Source organism: Podarcis pityusensis (genome assembly GCF_964106645.2).
Source record: "Podarcis pityusensis genome assembly, chromosome: 6".
Taxonomy (NCBI): Eukaryota; Metazoa; Chordata; class Lepidosauria; order Squamata; family Lacertidae; genus Podarcis; species Podarcis pityusensis.
The window spans coordinates 791,162-811,665 of NC_138030.1; the positions used below are offsets into that span (position 1 = coordinate 791,162).

The window sequence follows — 20,504 nt, forward strand, 5'->3', positions numbered from 1 at the left end:
GGGTCCCTCTACAACTAACCATCAATTAACACCTTGAACTCTGTAGGGGAAGATGGAAGAAGGGTCAGTCTGTAAGCAGGATTGGGCCAGGGAGCCCTGACACCCCACGGTTCCCCTTTTCTTCTTGCCCCCTGTTTTCATTTAAAGTAAACAACTTCTTTTCCCAGGGAGGAAATTTCAGTTTGAAATGTTAGTTTTGCTTTCTAGAGAGCACTTTCATCAAAAAGAGATGAAAATTAACCCACTAATTCCTAACACATAGAACTCCCTTGTCCGTTTAAATCTTTCTTATCACAAACCATAAACCAAGCTTTTTGTTCCAAATCCAGCCCTTTAAACATCAACTTTCCTTCTTTTCTCCTTAAAACCAGAAAGCAGCTGACTATCCAAATGTGGATTTTTGCTGACAGGTGCAGAAACCCTTTTGGATTGTAAACTATTCTTCCCACAGACTAGAGGCTAGCTGTCATCAAATGCCACTTGCTATTTCATTTGGCAGACAGCCGACGAAAGAGGACCAGCCTGCCATCTTCCCTTGCCATCTTCAGGAGGCTGCAAGTCTCGTGGTCCCTGCTGAGTGGCACAGGGAGCCTGTGGGGCTAGAGGGGCTTGAGGGGCTGGCAGAAGGGGCACAGAGCTGTCCTGACATCCCCCCTCCAGCTCCCAAGAAGGTCAGGCGGGGCTGAGCCGCTCACCATCAAAGTCAATCAAACCATCAAGGTCTAGGTCACCATCCGCCATGAGCTCTGCAATCTCTTCTTCAGTGATAGTCCCAGAGAATGCTTGGATGAATGTGACCTGCTCCTCAGCATCCAGGACACCATCAAGATTCCTGCCATTGTTTGGGGGGAGGAAAGTGATGAGCTGGGAACCCCTGAGATCTTCCAGACCTAAAGCTTTCACTGCAGCCTGATCAGAGCTAGGTCACCCACTGGGAGCAGCTGTGCAGACGTGGTTTCCGTGACTAGGCGCTGGCTCCCCCTGCATGGGGAGTGACTGTGGCTTCCCTGATCTCCGAAGCCCCCCCCCCTTGCCTACACCTGCTCCTCCTAGGATTGCGCCTTCCCAGAATTGGGAATGGTTTTTAAAAAGGTCTCTTTGGCTCTGTCTGAACAAGCAGACTCTGCATGGGGAACAAGGAGAAATGCTCTTGGGTTCTCTGAAGAGGAACTACTAGGGTCACCATATTTGTTGATTTCTTTTCTCTCTCTTTTGCCCGAAGTTGTTGAGTTTTTTTATTTTTTTTGGACCAAATGGTGTTTTTTGGGAAGAGCTCCAAAGAAAGAAAAGAGTTCTAAAGCGTTTTTGACATTTTTGGCACAACACGCCCCCCCCCCCCGCCATTGCCATACGTCCAGGTTTTCCCAGACATTTTGCCGATTGCTGAACATGACCCCTGGATGCCATTTTCCAGGGCTGAATCCCAGATATGTCTCTGAGTGGGACATGGGCTCTGAGTGGGAGTGCTGGCACTGAGAAGAGATGAAGGTCAAATGGGCGGGGGGGTGTGTCTTTGCTTTAGGGTGCCTATCAAGGCTTTTGGCAGAGAATGTGTGTGTGTGTGTGAGAGAGAGAGAGAGAGAGGGAGAGAGAGAGAGAGATTTAAACTTTCTTTCAGCTGTTCAGATGGCTAATAATAATAATAATAATAATACCTTTATTGTCAATGTACAACCTGTGTACAATGAAATTAACCAAGCCTCCCCCCCCAACACTCAATCTCATTGCACTGTGTGTGCTTGTCGCACAACACACCAATCCCAAAAGTCAGTTGCACTATACAGTGGTGCCTCGCAAGACGAAATTAATCCGTTCTGCGAGTCTCTTCGTCTTGCGGTCTTTTCGTCTTGCGAAGCACGGCTATTAGCGGCTTAGCGGCTTTAAGAAAAAGGAAACAAACTCGCAAGAACTCGCAAGATGTTTCGTCTTGCGAAGCAAGCCCATAGGGAAATTCGTCTTGTGGAACGACTCAAAAAACGGAAAACTCTTTCGTCTTGCGCGTTTTTCGTCTTGCGAGGCATTCGTCTTGCGAGGCACCACTGTATTACTTTCCATTCAGCAGCCTAACAGCCCACGGATAGAAACTGTTTTTTAGCCTGTTGGTACGACTGATTCTACTTCTATATCTCCTGCCCAAGGGTAGAAGATTAAAGAGGTGATAGCCAGGGTGTGAATCATCCCTGAGAATTTCCCTTGCTCTCCTAAGGCCACAATCCCTTGCGATGTCATCTGTTGGGCTCAGGGGACAGCCCATGATATCATGTGCTGTGTTCACCACCCTCTGTAGAGACTTTTTGTCTGTGGCTGTCAAGCCAACGTACCACACTGTGATACAATATGAAAGGACTGGTAAAAGGAGTTCATCAATTGTTGTTTAACATTGTTCTTTTGCAAGAGCCTGAGGAAAAGGAGTCTCTACCACCTGCGTTATATTGTTTTTCCAAGTGAGGTCTTCACTAAGGTAAACTCCCAGGAATTTAAAGGAAGAGACTCTCCCCACACAGCCCCCCTTGATATACAACGGGACTAGTTCCCCTCTCTTCCTCTGAAAGTCCAACACCATCTCCAAATTAATTCCACTCCGGATGGGAAGGGGTGCTGCCGCCCCCCCCCCCTTCTAGCTTCACCTGTCATATAGGCGAAATACTGTCTCCAAGTCCTCAGGTAGCTCCACTCCCAGACTGAAGGAGTAATCCTCAACCTGGAGTTTTTCCGGCTGCAAGGACTCTATAGGCAAGACATCAGACCAAGAGTTAGGGTTTTCCTCTCTAGCTTCGTAACTAGTCTTGGCCTCCCGCTCCTTCTCCCCTGCAGATTGTGGGGATTGTTCCCTTTGGGTGTGCATTTTTGGATGTTTCATTGATTGTTTGTGGGTAATTTTGCTATGTTGCTGCCATGTAGTTTTTTCCATGTTGTAAGCTGCCTTGAGCATAGTTTGAACTGTGGAAAGGTGTCATAGAAATAAAATTATGTATGCATGCCTGTGAGAGGGAAGCTGGGATTCCTAGGATGTTGAACATAAGGAAAGCCTGCTGGATCAAGCTCATAGCTGTCAACGTTTCCCTTTTTTAAGGGAAATTCCCTTACTCTGAATAGGATTCCTCGCAAGAAAAGGGAAAAGCTGACAGCTATGTGCCTAAGCCTCCTCCCCACTGGGTCCTTCCCAAGCAATCTGAGACTCCATCAACGCATCTGTTTCTGCTTCGCCCTCTTTATAACGCTTCTGGTCAGGGAAGGGGATCGGGTCACAGTAGGAGGGAGAGACCCCTGGATGCTTCAGCAGCCTGCCTCATCTCTGCCTCTAGGCTCCCCACCTGTCAACCCTCCACTTCTGCCTCTAATTTTGGACTTCTCTCTGCCGTAAACTCTCCCCGCTCACTAAGACCTGTTGCTTCTTCAGCTTCTGTCACCTCCTCTAACTTGGCTTCTTGCAGGGAACCCCCAGAAGGCCCTCGGGAACTGCCAGAAGGCCCTCGGAGCTGGACCTCAGTGTCTGGGCAGAACGATGGGGGTGGAGACGCTCCTTCAGGTATACTGGACCGAGGCCGCTTAGGGCTTTCAAGGTCAGCACCAACGCTTTGAACTGTGCTCGGAAACGTACTGGGAGCCAATGAGGGTCTTTCAGGACCAGTGTTATGTGGTCTTGGTGGCCGCTCCCAGTCACCAGTCCAGCTGCCGCATTCCGGATTAGTTGCAGTTTCCGGGTCACCTTCAAAGGCAGTCCCACATAGAGCGCATTGCAGTAGTCCAAGCGGGAGATAACCAGAGCATGCACCACTCTGGCCAGACAGTCTGCGGGCAGGGAGGGTCTCAGCCTGCATATCGGATGGAGCTAGTAAACAGCTGCCCTGGACACAGAATTGACCTGCACCTCCATGGACAGCTGTGTGCTCTGGTCCAGGGGGTCAGGAAGAGGCGGACACGACTAAACGACTAAACAACAACAACAAATTACTTCCCTTGATCTGGACACTCTACTTCTGTTGATGTAGCCTAGAATAGCATTGGCTTTTTTTGCTGCTGCTTCACACTGTGGACTCATGCTAAGCTTGTGGTCCACCAAGACCACTGCATCCTTTTCACATGTACTGCTTGCAAGCCAGGTATCCCCCATCTTATATTCGTGCACCTGTTTCTTCTTGCCTAAGTGCAGAACCTGGCATTGGTCCCTGTTGAGATTCATTTGGGCCCAGTTCTCTAATCTGATTGAATCATCTTGCAGCAGGGAGAAAGGGAATGCTATTCTAAGCTGCACCAACAGACATCTAGTGTCCTGATAACCGGAAGTCATTACAAAAGAGTGGCCAGGCTCCCCAGAGTATCCAATCAAGTGACCATTAACAGGTAACCTGCCAGACAGGAGGTAAACAACGCACTCAGATTTCTGTTGTAGACCGACCTTTCTGTGATGTAGGTATGATGTATCTGGGGGTGGTCTTTGACTCCAAGGTGGGCAATTTAAAATGTCTATATAAGGATGGGCACACCTTGGTTCTGGGTCCTCCTCCTCCTGCGTGTGAGGGGAGGACCCTGTTGCAACAGTTCAATAAAGATCAGGCTTACGAGCTGCTTTGCTTCTCAATATTCTCTGGTTGGCCTCTGTTTTTCCTCCGACCGATGGAGAACCTACAAAGGACTCTATAAGGGCTCTTGTGTCCCCCCAGAAAGGAATAAGGGCAGATTTTTCGTTTATTACAGCTATGTGGCTTTCCCCGAGCTGAGCGTTGGAGATGTGGCAAGGACAATGCCTCTCTTAAGCATATGTTTGTACAGCGCCCCATGCCTTGACCCCCAACCTTGCCCCCCTTCTACAGACCAGAAGTGGGCTTATCTGGGAGAGAAGCTGCAAGGGGGAGGTGTTTCAAAGGCCCCCCTAGATTCCTCCATTGCTCCTCCATCCCTTGTGGGACACAAGCCCTACAACCTCCGCCCGTTGAAGGAGGACGCAGCCACCGTGGCCTGGCCTGGACAAAGTCCCAGGGTCCAGCAACAGAGGCCTGTGGGGGCTGCCTTCCCTGCTGCCTTAGAATCATAGAATCATAGAGTTGGAAGAGACCACAAGGGCCATCGAGTCCAACCCCCTGCCAAGCAGGAAACACCATCAGAGCACTCCTGACATATGGTTGTCAAGTCTCTGCTTAAAGACCTCCAAAGTAGGAGACTCCACCACACTCCTTGGCAGCAAATTCCACTGTCGAACAGCTCTTACTGTCAGGAAGTTCTTCCTAATGTTTAGGTGGAATCTCCTTTCTTGTAGTTTGGATCCATTGCTCCGTGTCCGCTTCTCTGGAGCAGCAGAAAACAACCTTTCTCCCTCCTCTATGTGACATCCTTTTATATATTTGAACATGGCTATCATATCACCCCTTAACCTCCTCTTCTCCAGGCTAAACATGCCCAGCTCCCTTAGCCGTTCCTCATAAGGCATCGTTTCCAGGCCTTTGGCCATTTTGGTTGCCCTCCTCTGGACACGTTCCAGTTTGTCAATGTCCTTCTTGAACTGTGGTGCCCAGAACTGGACACAGTACTCCAGGTGAGGTCTGACCAGAGCAGAATACAGTGGCACTATTACTTCCCTTGATCTAGATGCTATACTCCTATTGATGCAGCCCAGAATTGCATTGGCTTTTTTAGCTGCTGCGTCACACTGTTGGCTCATGTCCAGTTTGTGGTCAACCAAGACTCCTAGATCCTTTTCACATGTACTGCTCTCAAGCCAGGTGTCCCCCATCTTGTATTTGTGCCTCTCATTTTTTTTGCCCAAGTGCAATACTTTACATTTCTCCCTGTTAAAATTCATCTTGTTTGTTTTGGCCCAGTTCTCTAATCTGTCAAGGTCGTTTTGAAGTGTGATCCTGTCCTCTGGGGTGTTAGCCACCCCTCCCAGTTTGGTGTCATCTGCAAATTTGATCAGGATGCCCTTGAGTCCATCATCCAAGTCGTTGAGAAAGATGTTGAATAAGACCGGGTCCAAGACAGAACCCTGTGGCACCCCACTAGTCACTCTTCTCCAGGATGAAGAGGAACCATTGATGAGCACCCTTTGGGTTCGGTCAGTCAGCCAGTTACAAATCCACTGAGTGGTAGCATTGTCAAGACCGCATTTTACCAGCTTCTTTACAAGAATATCATGGCGTACCTTGTCAAATGCCTTGCTGAAATCAAGGTAGGCTACATCCACTGCGTTCCCTTCATCTACCAGGCTTGTAATTCTGTCAAAAAACGAGATCAGGTTAGTCTGACATGACTTATTTTTCAGAAATCCATGCTGACTATTGGTGATCACAGCATTCCTTTCTAGGTGCTCACAGACTGTTTGCTTAATGATCTGCTCCAGAATCTTCCCTGGTATTGATGTCAGACTGACTGGGCGGTAATTATTTGGGTCCTCTCTTTTCCCCTTTTTGAAAATAGGGACAACATTTGCCCTCCTCCAGTCTGCCGATACTTCGCCTGTTCTCCAGGAATTCTCAAAGATGACTGCCAGTGCTTCTGAGATCACATCTGCCAGTTCTTTTAATACTCTTGGATGCAGTTCATCTGGCCCTGGAGACTTGAATACATCTAAACTAGCCAAGTATTCTTGTACTATCTCCTTAGTTATTCTGGGCTGTGTTTCCTTTGCTGAATCATTTGCTCCAAATTCTTCAGGTCGGGCATTGTTTTCTTTATCGGAGAAGACTGAGGCAAAGAAGGCATTGAGGAGTTCAGCCCTTTCTGTGTCCCCTGTTTGCATTTCACCATCTTCTCCTCTGAGTGACCCCACTGTTTCTTTGTTCTTCCTTTTGCTATGAACATACCCATAAAAGCCTTTTTTGTTGCTTTTAACCTCTCTAGCAAGCCTGAGTTCATTCTGTGCTTTAGCTTTTCTGACTTTGTGTCTACACGTGCTGGCTTTTAGTATTCCTTTTAGTATTACTGTCCATGGGATCTCACCCAGCACTTCCCTAAGTTTTAGGAAGTCGGCTTTCTTAAAGTCAAGAAATTGAGTCCTAGTATGCTTGGCTGCTCCTTTCCGCTGTATAGTAAACTTCAGAAGAGCATGATCACTCGCGCCTAATGATCCTTCCACTTCTACCCCACTAACCAGGTCATCAACATTGGTTAGGACCAGATCTAAAATGGTTGTTCCTCTTGTTGCTTCTCCCACTTTCTGGACAATGAAGTTGTTTGCAAGGCCAGTGAGGAATCTGTTTGACCTTATGCTCTTGGCTGAGTTTGACATCCAACAAATATCCAGGTAATTGAAGTCCCCCATTACTACTATCTCCCTTCCTTTTGCATGCTTGGCCATCTGTTGCAGGAAGACATCATCTATGTCCTCTGTTTGGCTTGGGGATCTATAGTAAACTCCCACAATGAGGTCACTGTTATTCTTCTCTCCCTTAATTTTGACCCAAATGCTCTCACTTTGGCTTTGAGGTTCTAAATCTTGGATCTCTTCACAGGTATACACATCCCTGACATATAACGCCACTCCTCCTCCTTTCTTGTCTGGTCTGTTTCTCTGAAATAGATTGTATCCCTCCATTATTACATTCCAATCGTGGGACTTACCCCACCAGGTTTCAGTGATGCCTATTATGTCATATTTAGTTTGCTGTACCAAGAGCTCAAGCTCATCTTGTTTATTTCCCATGCTTTGCGCATTAGTGTACAGACATTGAAGTCCATTAATCATTCCCCCGTGTCTCTTATTTAAGGATTTTTTCCTCCCACCACTAGGTCTGCGTGCTGTTTGCTCCATTTGGTCTATGACATTTGGATGATCATCTTCATCAATTGATAGACTCCTACCTTCAGGAGCACTGTCTCCCTCCCCCACATTAGTCAGTTTAAAGCCCTCCTGATGAGGTTTCTGAGATTCTTGGCAAAAACATTTCTCCCAACCGTTGTGAGGTGCAGCCCATCGCTTGCCAGAAGTCCATCTTCAAGAAACTGCAGTCCGTGATCTAAGAATCCAAACCGTTCCTGTTTACACCATTTGCGAAGCCAGCTGTTCACTTCCACTATTTTTCCCTCTCTCCCTGGGCCACGTCGTTCAACTGGGAGGACAGATGAGATGACAATTTGTGCATTTAATTGCTTCAATTTCCTGCCCAGAGCCTCGTAGTCTCTTTTGATCTTCTGGAGGCTATTGCTTGCAGTGTCATTGGTTCCCACATGAACCAAGAGGAAGGGGTATTTGTCAGTGGGTTTTATGATTCCTTGCAGTCATTCAGTTACATCTTGGATCTTAGCCCCGGGGAGACAGCACACTTCCCGAGACATCTTGTCAGGCCCACAGATCACTGCTTCTGTTCCCCTCAGTAGGGAATCCCCTATCACCACTACATGCCTCCTCTTAGGTTTGGTCGGGGTTCTTCCGTGAGCTGTCCGTTCCAAGGTCGCCTGCACATTCCCTGAGGACTGACTTTGCTGCTCGTCTTCATATATCTGATCGACTGTAATGAGGGAGAGATCCTCAAATGGAGTCTGCTCTTCGTCTTCCATGCTAGGGGAGAGGACCTCAAAGCGATTGTGTATTTCCTCACGGCCCAGAGCTCCTGCCTAGCGGCATAACGGAGGTGAAAGAGGGTCATAGAATAACAGAAGTGTAGAGTTGGAAGGGACCCTGGGGGTCATCAAGTCCAACCCCCCTTGCAATGCCGGAATATGCAACTGGCGACCCCCTCTCTCTTGAGCTCAGGACCAACAGCATCTGAATCCCTCCGCTGTTGACTGTTGGGAAAAAGCACCAAGGCAAAAGCCAGCTCCAGATGGCTGGAATGCAAAACAGTGCAGATGTACTGTTGGAGAAAAGGTGGAGCCTATTCTCTGTACTGAGCACCGGATGTTAGCTCAGTGTGTCATATGACCTGTGCTGGAAGTACAGGGGAGGAGTGTTGTGACTCTTCTGATGGAGACTGAAGGGTGCAGTCACATTTCTATGTACTGTTGAGTGACAGGAATAAAACATGTAGAAAGGACTCTCCCCACCTCCTTTGGTTCATAGCAAATGGTATTGAGAAGCAGGGCTGCCTCCATTAGAACAGGCGGAGAACAGCCATTGCAGCTGCCTACTGTTGATAGCCTTCTTTTCCTCCCTGATTTTATCATGTTCAAGCTGTCTTGGTTGGTGGCCACCTCTGCCTCTTGCTGGAGTGAGTTCCATAGTTTAACAGGGTTCAAGTTGCCAGGGAGCAGGGCTGGGAGGCAAAACTGCGCTCAGGGGCCAACTGAGAGTGAGGAGGCGACAAGTCTCGGGCTCCCCGTTCAGTGCGCAGGGAGCCTGCTGGGCTTTGAGGGGCTGGTGGTGGGAGGGACACAGAGCTGCCTTCGCGTGCCCCCCTCCAGCTCCCAAGAAGGCGAGGCAGGGCTGAGCCACTCACCGTCAAAGTCCAAATGGCCAAAGTCGTTTTCGTCAGCACTTGGAGAATTAAGTACTCGTAAGAGGTCTGAAGCACACCAAGGCTGAATCCAGAAGCGCACGTAGGCATCATCATTCCTGTTTCGGAGTGGGGAGAGATTAAATCCTCGTAAGATCTCTAAAATATGCTCAGGCACATCCAGGTAGACATAGTCGAAATAAAAAAATTCCTTCCTGTAGCACCTTAAAGGGTCTGTCTTGCAGCAAGTTCTCTCTGGGTATCAGTCTGGCTCTGTTGATCTGTTGTCTAACTTCATCTGCTGGGTATTTTAGTTCTGAGAAGGTTTCAGAAATTTCAGAAATAGACTGGAAAGAGAAGCTGCTGAATTACAACTCATTACCAAACTTAAAACAATGGAGAAACCTGGTCTGAACAGAGACATCGGATTCTTATCTCATTATACATGACTAAGCCATTTCTCACCTTCTCACCCCTTGCCTTTTCCTGTAAGACCTATTACAGTCGTTAAGAGTCGTCAACAGGCTCATCTCAGCTATCTGCCAATCTCCGATTCCCACCACCCTTCTAAGTAATACCCCTCCCCACCTTCTCAATATATAGAAGGATCTGGTAACTTCTGTTTCAGTGTATCTGAAGAAGTGTGCATGCACACGAAAGCTTATACCAAGAACTAACTTAGTTGGTCTTTAAGGTGCTACAGGAAGGAATTTTTTTATTTCGACTATGGCAGACCAACACGGCTACCCATCTGTAACTGGAACCATGGAAGGCACCACATTGAGCCGCATGAAATGGAAGTCCATCAGCCTCACCAAGAAACTTGCACAGGTACAGACTGATATCTTCTTTCTTACTAAATGCAAGAACCTGGACATTATACCCAAGGGTCTTAGAATTAAGAACCCTCTACAATCCACGTATCCCACTGAATATGCAAGAAAACTATGCAACACTTTCTCTAAGAAGCTGCTCAAACATCTGATCAGCGTTCTCTACTCTAAACAGAAGCTAATAAAGGAGGAACTCCTTGTATTAGACAACTCTATCAGGAACCACCAAGCTTGGCAAGAGTTCCAAAAGGAAAAACAAAATATTTACCACTCTCAACTGGAGCTACTGAAGAAACAGAAAAACAAGAAACTCTCTAACCTTTCCAACCTACAGGCTACTAATCAAAACAAGATCAACAATATTGTCAATCTCTCACAGCAAGCACTCAGCCCAGCCGAGGAATCAGTCCTTTCACGTGGACTGTCATTCTGCCCTGCCAAATCCCCACACATGATCCAGTTCTACGGGGACTTGGAAGCATTTTTCCGCCGTTTACGCCTGAAGGAGTATTTTCAACACACACAACAACAAGACAAATCAGAACAAACAACAACTTCACAACACAACACCTCTCAACCCACTGGAGAACAACAACCACCCTCCCAACAGAACACTGACCACCAACTACCACTGAAAAAGTGTTACACAAAAAGGGACTCCACATGGACCCCTCCTGATGGACGCAATACCACACTGGACTTGTACATTGACTGCTTCCGCCACAGAATCCAAACAGATGTAACCAGAAAACACCATCGCTTACAACAAAATCTAAACCATGCTGAAAGGAGAGCCATAGATAATCTCAGAAACAACCCAAACATTATAATTAAAGAAGCAGACAAAGGGGGAGCTGTCGTCATCATGAACAAAACTGACTACATTCAGGAGGCTCACAGACAACTTTCCAATACCGCCTTTTACACAAAATTGGACTCAGACCCCACACAAGAATACAAGAAAGAACTGAACAAGATTGTTAAGGAGCTACCCCCACACATCCAAGAACAGATCCTCACCAACACACCAACAGAACCTCGACCAGGAACTTTCTATCTTCTACCTAAAATACACAAACCAGGAAATCCAGGACGCCCCATCATTTCAGGTATTGGCACTATTACAGTGGGTGTCTCCGGTTATATGGACTCTGTTCTGAAACCATATGCCATCAGTGCTCCCAGCTATGTACGTGACACCACAGATTTTCTGAGGAAAATACAATCTTTAAATAATCTTCCCAACAATACTATACTAGCTACTATGGACGTGGAATCTCTGTATACCAACATCCCACACAACGATGGTTTACAAGCTATAAGGAACACCATTTCAGATAAAACCACAGCGGACCTTGCCACCAAACTCTGCCAATTTGTCCTTACCCACAACAACTTCAAATTCGGTGATGACCTGTTCCTTCACATCAGCGGCACAGCAATGGGCACCCGCATGGCCCCACAGTATGCCAACATCTTCATGGCAGATTTAGAACAACGTTTCCTAAACTCCTACCCACTCAAACCTCTCTTGTACCTACGATACATTGACGATATTTTTATCATCTGGACACATGGTCAACAGACCCTGGACACCTTTCACCAGAAATTCAATGATTTTCACCCCACAATCAACCTTACAATGAATCAATCTATGCAAGAAATACATTTTTTGGACACTACTATAAAAATACAGGATGGACGCATAGACACCACCTTATACCGTAAACGAACTGACCGACAAACATATCTACATGCCTCTAGCTACCATCCCAAACATACCAAACAGTCCATTGTATATAGCCAGGCACTACGTTACAGCCGCATCTGTTCCAATTCTACAGACAGAGACTCTCACCTAAGAGATCTACAGCAAACCTTCTCAGAACTAAAATACCCAGCAGATGAAGTTAGACAACAGATCAACAGAGCCAGACTGATACCCAGAGAGAACTTGCTGCAAGACAGACCCAAAAAAGAAAATAACAGAACACCACTAGTCATCACATACAGCTCCCAAGTTAAAACAGTTCAACGCATCATCAGAGATCTACAACCTCTCCTGGACAATGACAGTTCTCTTTCTCAAGCTCTGGGAGGAAGACCTTTCATTGCCTACAGACAGCCACCCAATCTTAAACAACTCCTAACCCACAATAATACTACAACCAGACTTAACACGGACACTGGCACCAGAGCCTGCAATAAACCCAGATGCCAACTTTGCTGCCACATACACCCGGACAACACCATTACTGGCCCCAACAACATCACACATACCATCTCGGGACTATTTAATTGCTCATCGTCTAACATTGTGTATGCCATCAAATGCCAACAGTGTCCTTCAGCTCTCTATATTGGACAAACAGGCCAAACCTTACGCCAAAGAATAAACGGACATAAATCTGACATCAAGAATCACAAAACAGAGAAACCAGTAGGAGAACACTTCAATCTCCCAGGACATTCTATACAAGATCTCAAAGTAGCTGTTTTACTACAAAGGAATTTCAGAAATAGACTGGAAAGAGAAGCTGCTGAATTACAACTCATTACCAAACTTAAAACAATGGAGAAACCTGGTCTGAACAGAGACATCGGATTCTTATCTCATTATACATGACTAAGCCATTTCTCACCTTCTCACCCCTTGCCTTTTCCTGTAAGACCTATTACAGTCGTTAAGAGTCGTCAACAGGCTCATCTCAGCTATCTGCCAATCTCCGATTCCCACCACCCTTCTAAGTAATACCCCTCCCCACCTTCTCAATATATAGAAGGATCTGGTAACTTCTGTTTCAGTGTATCTGAAGAAGTGTGCATGCACACGAAAGCTTATACCAAGAACTAACTTAGTTGGTCTTTAAGGTGCTACAGGAAGGAATTTTTTTATTTCGACTATGGCAGACCAACACGGCTACCCATCTGTAACTGGAACCAGGTAGACATAATGAGCCCTGTTTCGGAGTGGGGGGAGGAAAGTGTTGAGGTGGGCAGCACTCAGCTCCTCCCAACTTAAACACATCACTGTCGCCTGATCAAAGCCAGGTCACCCCACTGGGAGCAGCTGTGGTTTTTTCCAAGAAAAATTAGGTGCCCGTAGGCACCATGTCCACCCCAGCTGCTTGCCCACCTTCCCACCCTCTCCGTCCCTCCCACCCCTCCCACTTTGCCACTGCCCCCACCGCTGCCGCTTCCCACGGCTGCAGGCACAGCCTCTTGAGAGTTGCATGGACTGCAAGAAGATCAAACCTCTCCATTCTGAAGGAAATCTGCCCTGAGTGCTCACTGGAAGGAGAGATCCTGAAGCTGAGGCTCCAAGACTTCATGAGAAGAGAAGATTCCATGGAAAAGACCCTGATGTTGGGAAAGATGGAGGGCACAAGGAGAAGGGGACGACAGAGGACGAGATGGTGGGACAGTGTTCTCGAAGCTACTAGCATGAGTTGGACCAAACTGCGGGAGGCAGCGGAAGACAGGAGGGCCTGGCGTGCTCTGGTCCAGGGGGTCACGAAGAGCTGGACACGACTAAACGATAAACAACAGCAACAAAGTGCCTTCCTGGAAGTTGCCCGGTGACAGGCAGCCAAAGCGGTGCCTTCAGCGCGGCAGCGAAGGAAGCGGCAAAGGGGCGGGGATGCGGGGGGAGGGAGCGGGGGTCAGGCAAGAGAGGTGGCGATACGGCGCACCTGCCTGCACCGTCTCAGAGAAAGCACTGGCTGTGGGGACGTGGTTTCTGTGACAAGGCGCTGGCTTCCCCAACAAGGCGCGCTGTGCGTTTTCTGATCTCCACATTCAAGCTTGGGGATTTTCAACCCTCCCCCTTGCACTGTTCCTCCTGGGCCAGTTCCTCCCCATAATTGCCTGTTTGCTTATTGGAAGTGTTCCTGGTCTGCTCCTCAGGCAACAGCCTGAAAGGTAAAGAATAAAACGCAAGCATGGAGACAAACGCAGCTCCAAAGGAAACCTCCAGCAGCAGCAACAACAGAAAGCCAGGTGGAAGAGGGGATGGAGCGGAACCAGGTAAGTGCAGGAGAGGCGGCTTGCGGGGCAACAACAGATCATCCTCGGTTTGGGGCTCTGGGTAGGAGGGCCGCCTCTGAGATGGGCTGATGTGTGGGGAGCGGATGGGAGGGGGAATCTCGGCTCTAAGGAAGGGGTCAGCAACCTGTGGTCCACGGGGGTCGTTTAACCGGCCCCCGAGCCACCCCCGAACTGAGCTGCTTGTTCGGCGAGTCCCCGCGCACTGCAATAAACCAGCGCAGCACGGTGTGGGGACTCGCTGCTGCGGTGCCGAAAATCGCGCCTATGCGTGCGCAGACACAGGAAATCATGCATGCGCGCGCTCACACTCGCTGACAATCTGGCCCACAGAGAGATCTCCGCTGGAGTGAACCAGCCCAGGCGAGGCAAACCTTGCCGACCCCTTCTCTAAGGTGCCCCAGCCTGGATGCTTGGGGGAAGCCAAAGTTCTGCTTTGTATCATTGCAGGAAGGGACTGCAAAAGACGACCCCCGCTTTCTGGTTTGTGAACTCTCTAGGTCTAACGCACGCTCCTCGAGAGCGCCAGACAGAGCCCAGCTGTCCTAAGAAGCTTGCAAAGAGGGTCCTATCAAGGCTATCGGCATAGAACGTGGGTCGGCAAGCTAAGGCCGAGGGGCTGGATCTGGCCCAATTGCCTTCTGGATCCAGCCCGCGGACGGTCCGGGAATCGCTGTGGTGATCGGCGTGGGGATTCTGATCATTCAGGCTTTGTCATTTTCCCCCATCCACACTGCCACGGCGACGGCTCCTCCCTCCCTCCTCCTGGCTTCTCCCTGACCTGCCTAGAGGAGGAAGGGGGCTGGGCTTTGTTGAGCCGCGGATGGCTGAGTGCCATTTTACGCAGCCCTTCTCCGGAGCCAGCCCCTTTGCGCCACTCATCGTCCCTCCACCGCCACTGCCGCCAGCCCCTGCCGCTCGCAAGGCACAGGTAAGCAGCCACCAGGCTCGTTCGATGCTGTGGAGAAGGGAGGGGAGAGTCGGTGGGGTGGTGGTGGTTTTTTTCAAAAGATAGTTCAGCCCCACAAGATAAAAATTGTTGGAAGTGTAAGGAGAAGGAGGGGAATTTCCTCCATATGTGGTGGACATGTCCTAGCCTCACCTGTCCTTTACAGAGCCAGCTTCCTCCACCTTCGCCTCCTCATTGGCTTGTCGAATCTGCCGTCGTATCCCCTGCTGCAAGCGTCCTGCAAAGCCGTTGGCTCCATTGCCTGCAAGGAGGAATCCAGTCCAGGGTGAGGGTCGCGCTCTCCAGCCCCCTGCCCACGCCTCCCTTCCTCCTCCACCGGGGCGTAGCCACAAATCAAGTAAATAAATAAAAATACTCAGCAAACTGACCAAACAAGTTGCAGGTAGCTCGGTTCTGCCCCCCTAACAAAAGTCCTGCCCCCCTGAAATCCTGGCCATGCCCATATGCTCCACCACCTGCCCCCCCAGTGATGCAGTTCCTCCTCACTCCTCTATGATGGCATCCCGCTCCTCTTTGATGGGCACCTAGCCCAGCACCCTCATGATGGTGTCCAACTGCTTGGTGCTGATGTCTTCACTACCATCAGCATCAAATCATAATCATTTATTACTTATACCCTGCCTATCTGGCTGGGCTTCCCCAGCCACTCTGGGTGCCTTCCAACAGGAGATTAAAAATACATTAAAACACCAGTCATTAAAAGCTTCCTTCAGAGGTCCTTCCACCACCAACTGCAGCACCCTCCACCTTCCTCTGCTCAGAGATGGGTTGAGATTTGCAGGGGCTAGTTTGGTTTTTGCCGGAGCCCTGAGGTCCACCAGCTGGAGCCAGCTGCACAGCAGCAGCTCAGGGCAGGGGTGTCTACTTAGAATCCCGTCCGTGAAGAAGGCAGGGCATAAATACCCTGACTCCCCGACTCCATGCCTTCCTGAGTCTTTGCCCCTCCAAGCAATCCCCAAACTTACATAGTATGGATGGCAGCAGAGCCCAGAGGATGAGCGAGGGACCCATTGCGAAGAAGAAGGAGAACCTGATGGACTTCATGCTGGGAGGCAGCTCTGAATGGTGCTCAGGGCTCAGATCGGCAGCCATATATCCTCCCCCCTCCTCCCTCCCCCTCCTCTCCTGGGTTGGGCTGGGACAGAAGCCAAGCGGATTTGAGTGTGTGGGTGCAGCTGGCTCCTGGTCCAGATAATTTCCCCGTGATAATCAATCAAAAATAACACAAGAGGCACCTGCTGGATCTAGCCAATGGTCCAGCATCCTCTTCTCAAAGTGGCCAACCAGGATATGGGCAGAAGAGCAATACCCTCCCCTGCTGTGCTTTCCAGCCCCTGGTTTCTGAAACATTGCTGCCTCTAACTGTGGAGACAAAGCATAAATGTTGTGCCTGGTAGCCATTGGTCCAGCAACAGGAACCAGTAAGCAGCCCTTATAGAATCACAGAACCATGGAATGGTAGAGTTGGACGTGGTCCAAGGGTCATCTAATCCATGCAAGAACCTCAGTTTAGGCATCCATGACAGATGACCATTTGGCCTCCACTTAAAAATTGCCAACAAAGGAGAGTCCACCACAGAGGGAGTCTGTTCCACTGTCAAACAGCCCTTACTGTCAGAAAGTTCTTCTGGAGAAAGTTTTATCCTGGAGCAGGAGAAAACAAGCTTCCTCCATCTTCCATGTGAACAGCCTTTAAGATATTTGAAGATGGCCATCATATTTCCTCTCCGTCTCCTCTTTTTCAAACTAAACATACCCAGCTCCTTCAACCGTTCCTCATCAGGCTTGGTTTCCAGACCAGTGATTGTCTTGGTTGGCCTCCTCTGTACCCATTCCAGCTTGTCAACATCCTTCTTAAATTGTGGTGCCCAGAATTAGGCACAGTATTCCAGGTGTGGTCTGACCAAGGCAGAAGAGAGCGGGACTATGACTTCTTCCCATGATCTGGACTCTAGACTTCTGTTGGTGCAGCCTAGAATAGCATTAGCCTTTTCTCCTGCTGCATCACACTGTGGACTCATGTTCAGCTTGTAGTCCACCGAGACCCCTGGATCCTTTTCACATGTACTGCTAGTAAGTCAGGGGTCCCCCATCCTATCTTTGTGCATCTGGTTCTTCCTGCCTAAGTGCAGAACCTGACATTTCTGCCTGTTGAAAAGCATTCTGTTAGCTTGCACCCAGTTCTCCAATCTGTTAAGGCAATATTGAATTCTGATTCTGTCTTCTGCAGCATTAGCTACCCCTCTCAGTTTGGTGTCATCTGCAAATTGGATGAGCATCTCCTCAATTCCTTCATCCAAGTCATTTATAAAGACGTTTAAACAACAACGGGCCCAGGACAGAACCCTGCAGCTTCTCACTTTTTCCAGGATGACGAGAAACCATTAATGAGTACTCTTTGGGTTCGGACACTTAAAAAATAAAATGTATTATGTACCTTGATGGGCCACCCTGGACTGGATGGATAGATTTAAGACTTCAGGACTTTACAAAGAAGCCCAATCCACGTTTTAGTTCTTGAATGGCCTTTCTGAACAAACTTCAATGTACTCAGGGAAAAGCTTTCTCCAGTTTCAAAGCAAGACAAACGGCTGGATTGTTGAATTGGTTTGTTTTTACTCATTTCTAGGCAATCTGCTGTTTTCGTTTTTATTTTAAAAAAGATCTGTTTGAAGTCGATGGATTTTTATTTTTTATAGCACCAGTTTGGTCTTGGTGTATGAATATTGGAATGCTTGTATCTTACCTTTTAGCAAGAACAGATGTAAAACTCTTCTGATTGATTTCTGAAATTCGTAAGAATGCATTATAGATGGATTGTTATTTGGGTTTAGAATGACTGTTAGGCTGACGTCTGACCATGTAGCCAGAAGGCATTTCAGTTGCAGTGAGTTGTTTATCCCTGTGGCATAATTGTGGTGTTGTGATTGCAGAGTTTAAAACATGGCGCCATAAATCCATCCTTTTTCAAATTTGGTGATGGTATCTTTTGCTTGCTCTTCTTATATAGGTGCCTGAAGGAGTTGTAAATTCTCTTTGTGGCCAGCATGACTAAGACGCTTCTGGCGAACCAGAGCAGCGCACGGAAACGCCGTTTACCTTCCCGCTGGAGAAGTAACTTTTTATCTACTTGCACTATGACGTGCTTTCGAACTGCAAGGTGGGCAGGGAAGGCGGACTTCCTGTTTTGAACCTCCCCGTTACGATACCAAATTAAACTTTTAGAAATCCAATTCTTCCATTTCAGCTCTACTCACGGGTAATTACTTTAAAGTCAAATTGTCCACAGGAAAAGGTCAGCGCTCTCCGGCAACAGCTATGTGGCTTCGCTCCATGGAAGAAGCAGACGATTTGATGCACCGTGCCGCTCACCCCACGTCGCTCCGGAGCCCCAAAAACCGGGGTTCGCCGCGAGTGGGGGAGGCGCAAAAGGTGCCCGCCGAATCCCACGTTCACTGGCTTCTCCCGCCTGTGATTTTAACGGGTCTCCGCCTTCGCCGTGGTGGCCAGACCCAGATTCCCACGGAACAGATTCCTCCCGATCAGAGGAATTCTGCCATTACCGGAGGCGCCTCCCCCGGAAGTCTCTAATTCGTGAGAGTTTAAATACTAATAAGAAAGTTAGGAAAAGAGAAGTTTTGGGAAGACCCACCCAGTGCCCGTCTTCCCCTGGGGTGACACCGTTGGCGTGGCTCCCAGTTGGGCCTCTGCCCGCCTCCCTTGTGCCCATCGCCAGATGCGACAGTTAGATGTTGTGACGAGCAGAGATCTTGATAGCCAAGTGGAATTTGCCTTGCAGTTTCAGATGCGGATGTTGCTGTTTTATCTGATGAATCTGATGAATACCTTTCAACTAAGTTGGCAGCACTCTGGGTGCTTTGTTGCCAGAATCAGGCCATCATTGTCTAACTGAATTAGTGCATCGTTCCAACTTTTCTAGCTGAAGGCATTGGTGCGTGTGAGATGCAAGTCAAGGCCCGAATGCGGAGAGGGGGAAATGTCATGCGGGTGTCATGTTGTGGCAGAGGGTGGGGTGTGGCACGTCGGACATTCATTTTTTTTTTTATAAGATATTTATTAAGATTTTTTAAAATATTACAATAAAAGTGAAAAAAATAACAAAAATACAAAATAAAAATGGTTAAAAACACACAGATTTCCCATTACTTATTTTCCTTTAGCTTGTTTCCCGGACCTCCTCATACCTCCCTTTTTTGTATTCCACTTCAATCTGTTGGTTCAGCAAATCCTTACCCTCTTTAATTATCCTAATCCTTGCTCTTAAAAATAATAGCATTAGATTTTTACCTATTTATAACCCTTTTTTCATATTCCCTTAAAGCATTACAGCTGGAACCCACTTAATTTCTATCCAACATCATTCTAACATTCATTAATTTTACAATATTTCTGTAGATAATCTTTGAATTTCTTCCACTCTTCTTCCACCGACTCTTCTCCCTGGTCTCGGATTCTGCCAGTCATTTCTGCCAGTTCCATATAGTCCATCACCTTCATCTGCCATTCTTCCAAGGTGGGTAAATCTTGTATCTTCCAATACTTTGCAATGAGTATTCTTGCTGCTGTTGTGGCGTACATAAAAAAAGTTCTATCCTTCTTTGACACCAATTGGCCGACAATGCCCAGGAGAAAGGCCTCTGGTTTCTTCAAGAAGGTATATTTAAATACCTTTTTCAGTTCATTATATATCATTTCCCAGAAAGCCTTAATCCTTGGGCACGTCCACCAAAGGTGAAAAAATGTACCTTCAGTTTCTTTACATTTCCAACATTTATTATCGGGCAAATGATAGATTTTTGCAAGCTTGACTGGGGTCATGTACCACCTGTATATCATTTTCATAATATTCTCTCTTAGGGCATTACATGCCGTAAACTTCATACCTGTGGTCCATAACTGTTCCCAGTCAGCCATCATTATGTTATGTCCAACGTCTTGTGCCCATTTAATCATAACAGATTTCACCGTTTCATCCTGAGTATTCCATTTCAACAGCAAGTTATACATTCTTAACAAATTCTTAGTTTTGGGTTCTAACAATTCTGTTTCTAGTTTTGATTTTTCCACCTGGAAGCCAATTTTCTTATCCAAATTGTATGCCTCCATTATCTGATAATAGTGAAGCCAATCTCGCACTTTGTTTTTTAATTTCTCGAAACTCTGCAATTTCAGTTTGTCTCCTTCTTGTTCCATAATTTCCCAATATTTCAGCCATTTGGCCTCCATATTGAGCCTTTTCAGAGCTTTCGCTTCCATCGGTGACAACCA

At 47.7% G+C, this 20,504-nt stretch overlaps 1 protein-coding gene across 1 annotated transcript; it reads right to left on the minus strand.

Annotated features, from left to right (window-relative positions):
• Positions 1-362: 362 nt before the first annotated feature.
• Positions 363-17,072, minus strand: LOC308480223 (uncharacterized protein). The gene is made up of 3 exons (XM_081011680.1): positions 16,181-17,072; positions 15,348-15,456; positions 363-832 (listed from the first exon to the last, which is right to left on the minus strand). Exons 1-3 carry the CDS (start codon positions 16,305-16,307, stop codon positions 673-675), a joined length of 396 nt encoding a protein of 131 aa, XP_080867806.1. The 5' UTR covers positions 16,308-17,072; the 3' UTR covers positions 363-672.
• Positions 17,073-20,504: the final 3,432 nt, after the last annotated feature.

Bases quoted from the DNA above. Each gene is read 5' to 3' on its own strand.
- LOC308480223 (XM_081011680.1), bottom strand. From the start codon at position 16,307: ATGGCTGCCGATCTGAGCCCTGAGCACCATTCAGAGCTGCCTCCCAGC. The intron at 15,457-16,180 runs GTAAGTTTGGGG...TCCTCCTTGCAG, and splicing joins TCTGCTGCCATCCATACTAT to GCAATGGAGCCAACGGCTTT. The intron at 833-15,347 runs GTGAGGCTAGGA...AAACAATGGCAG, and splicing joins GCTGGCTCTGTAAAGGACAG to GAATCTTGATGGTGTCCTGG.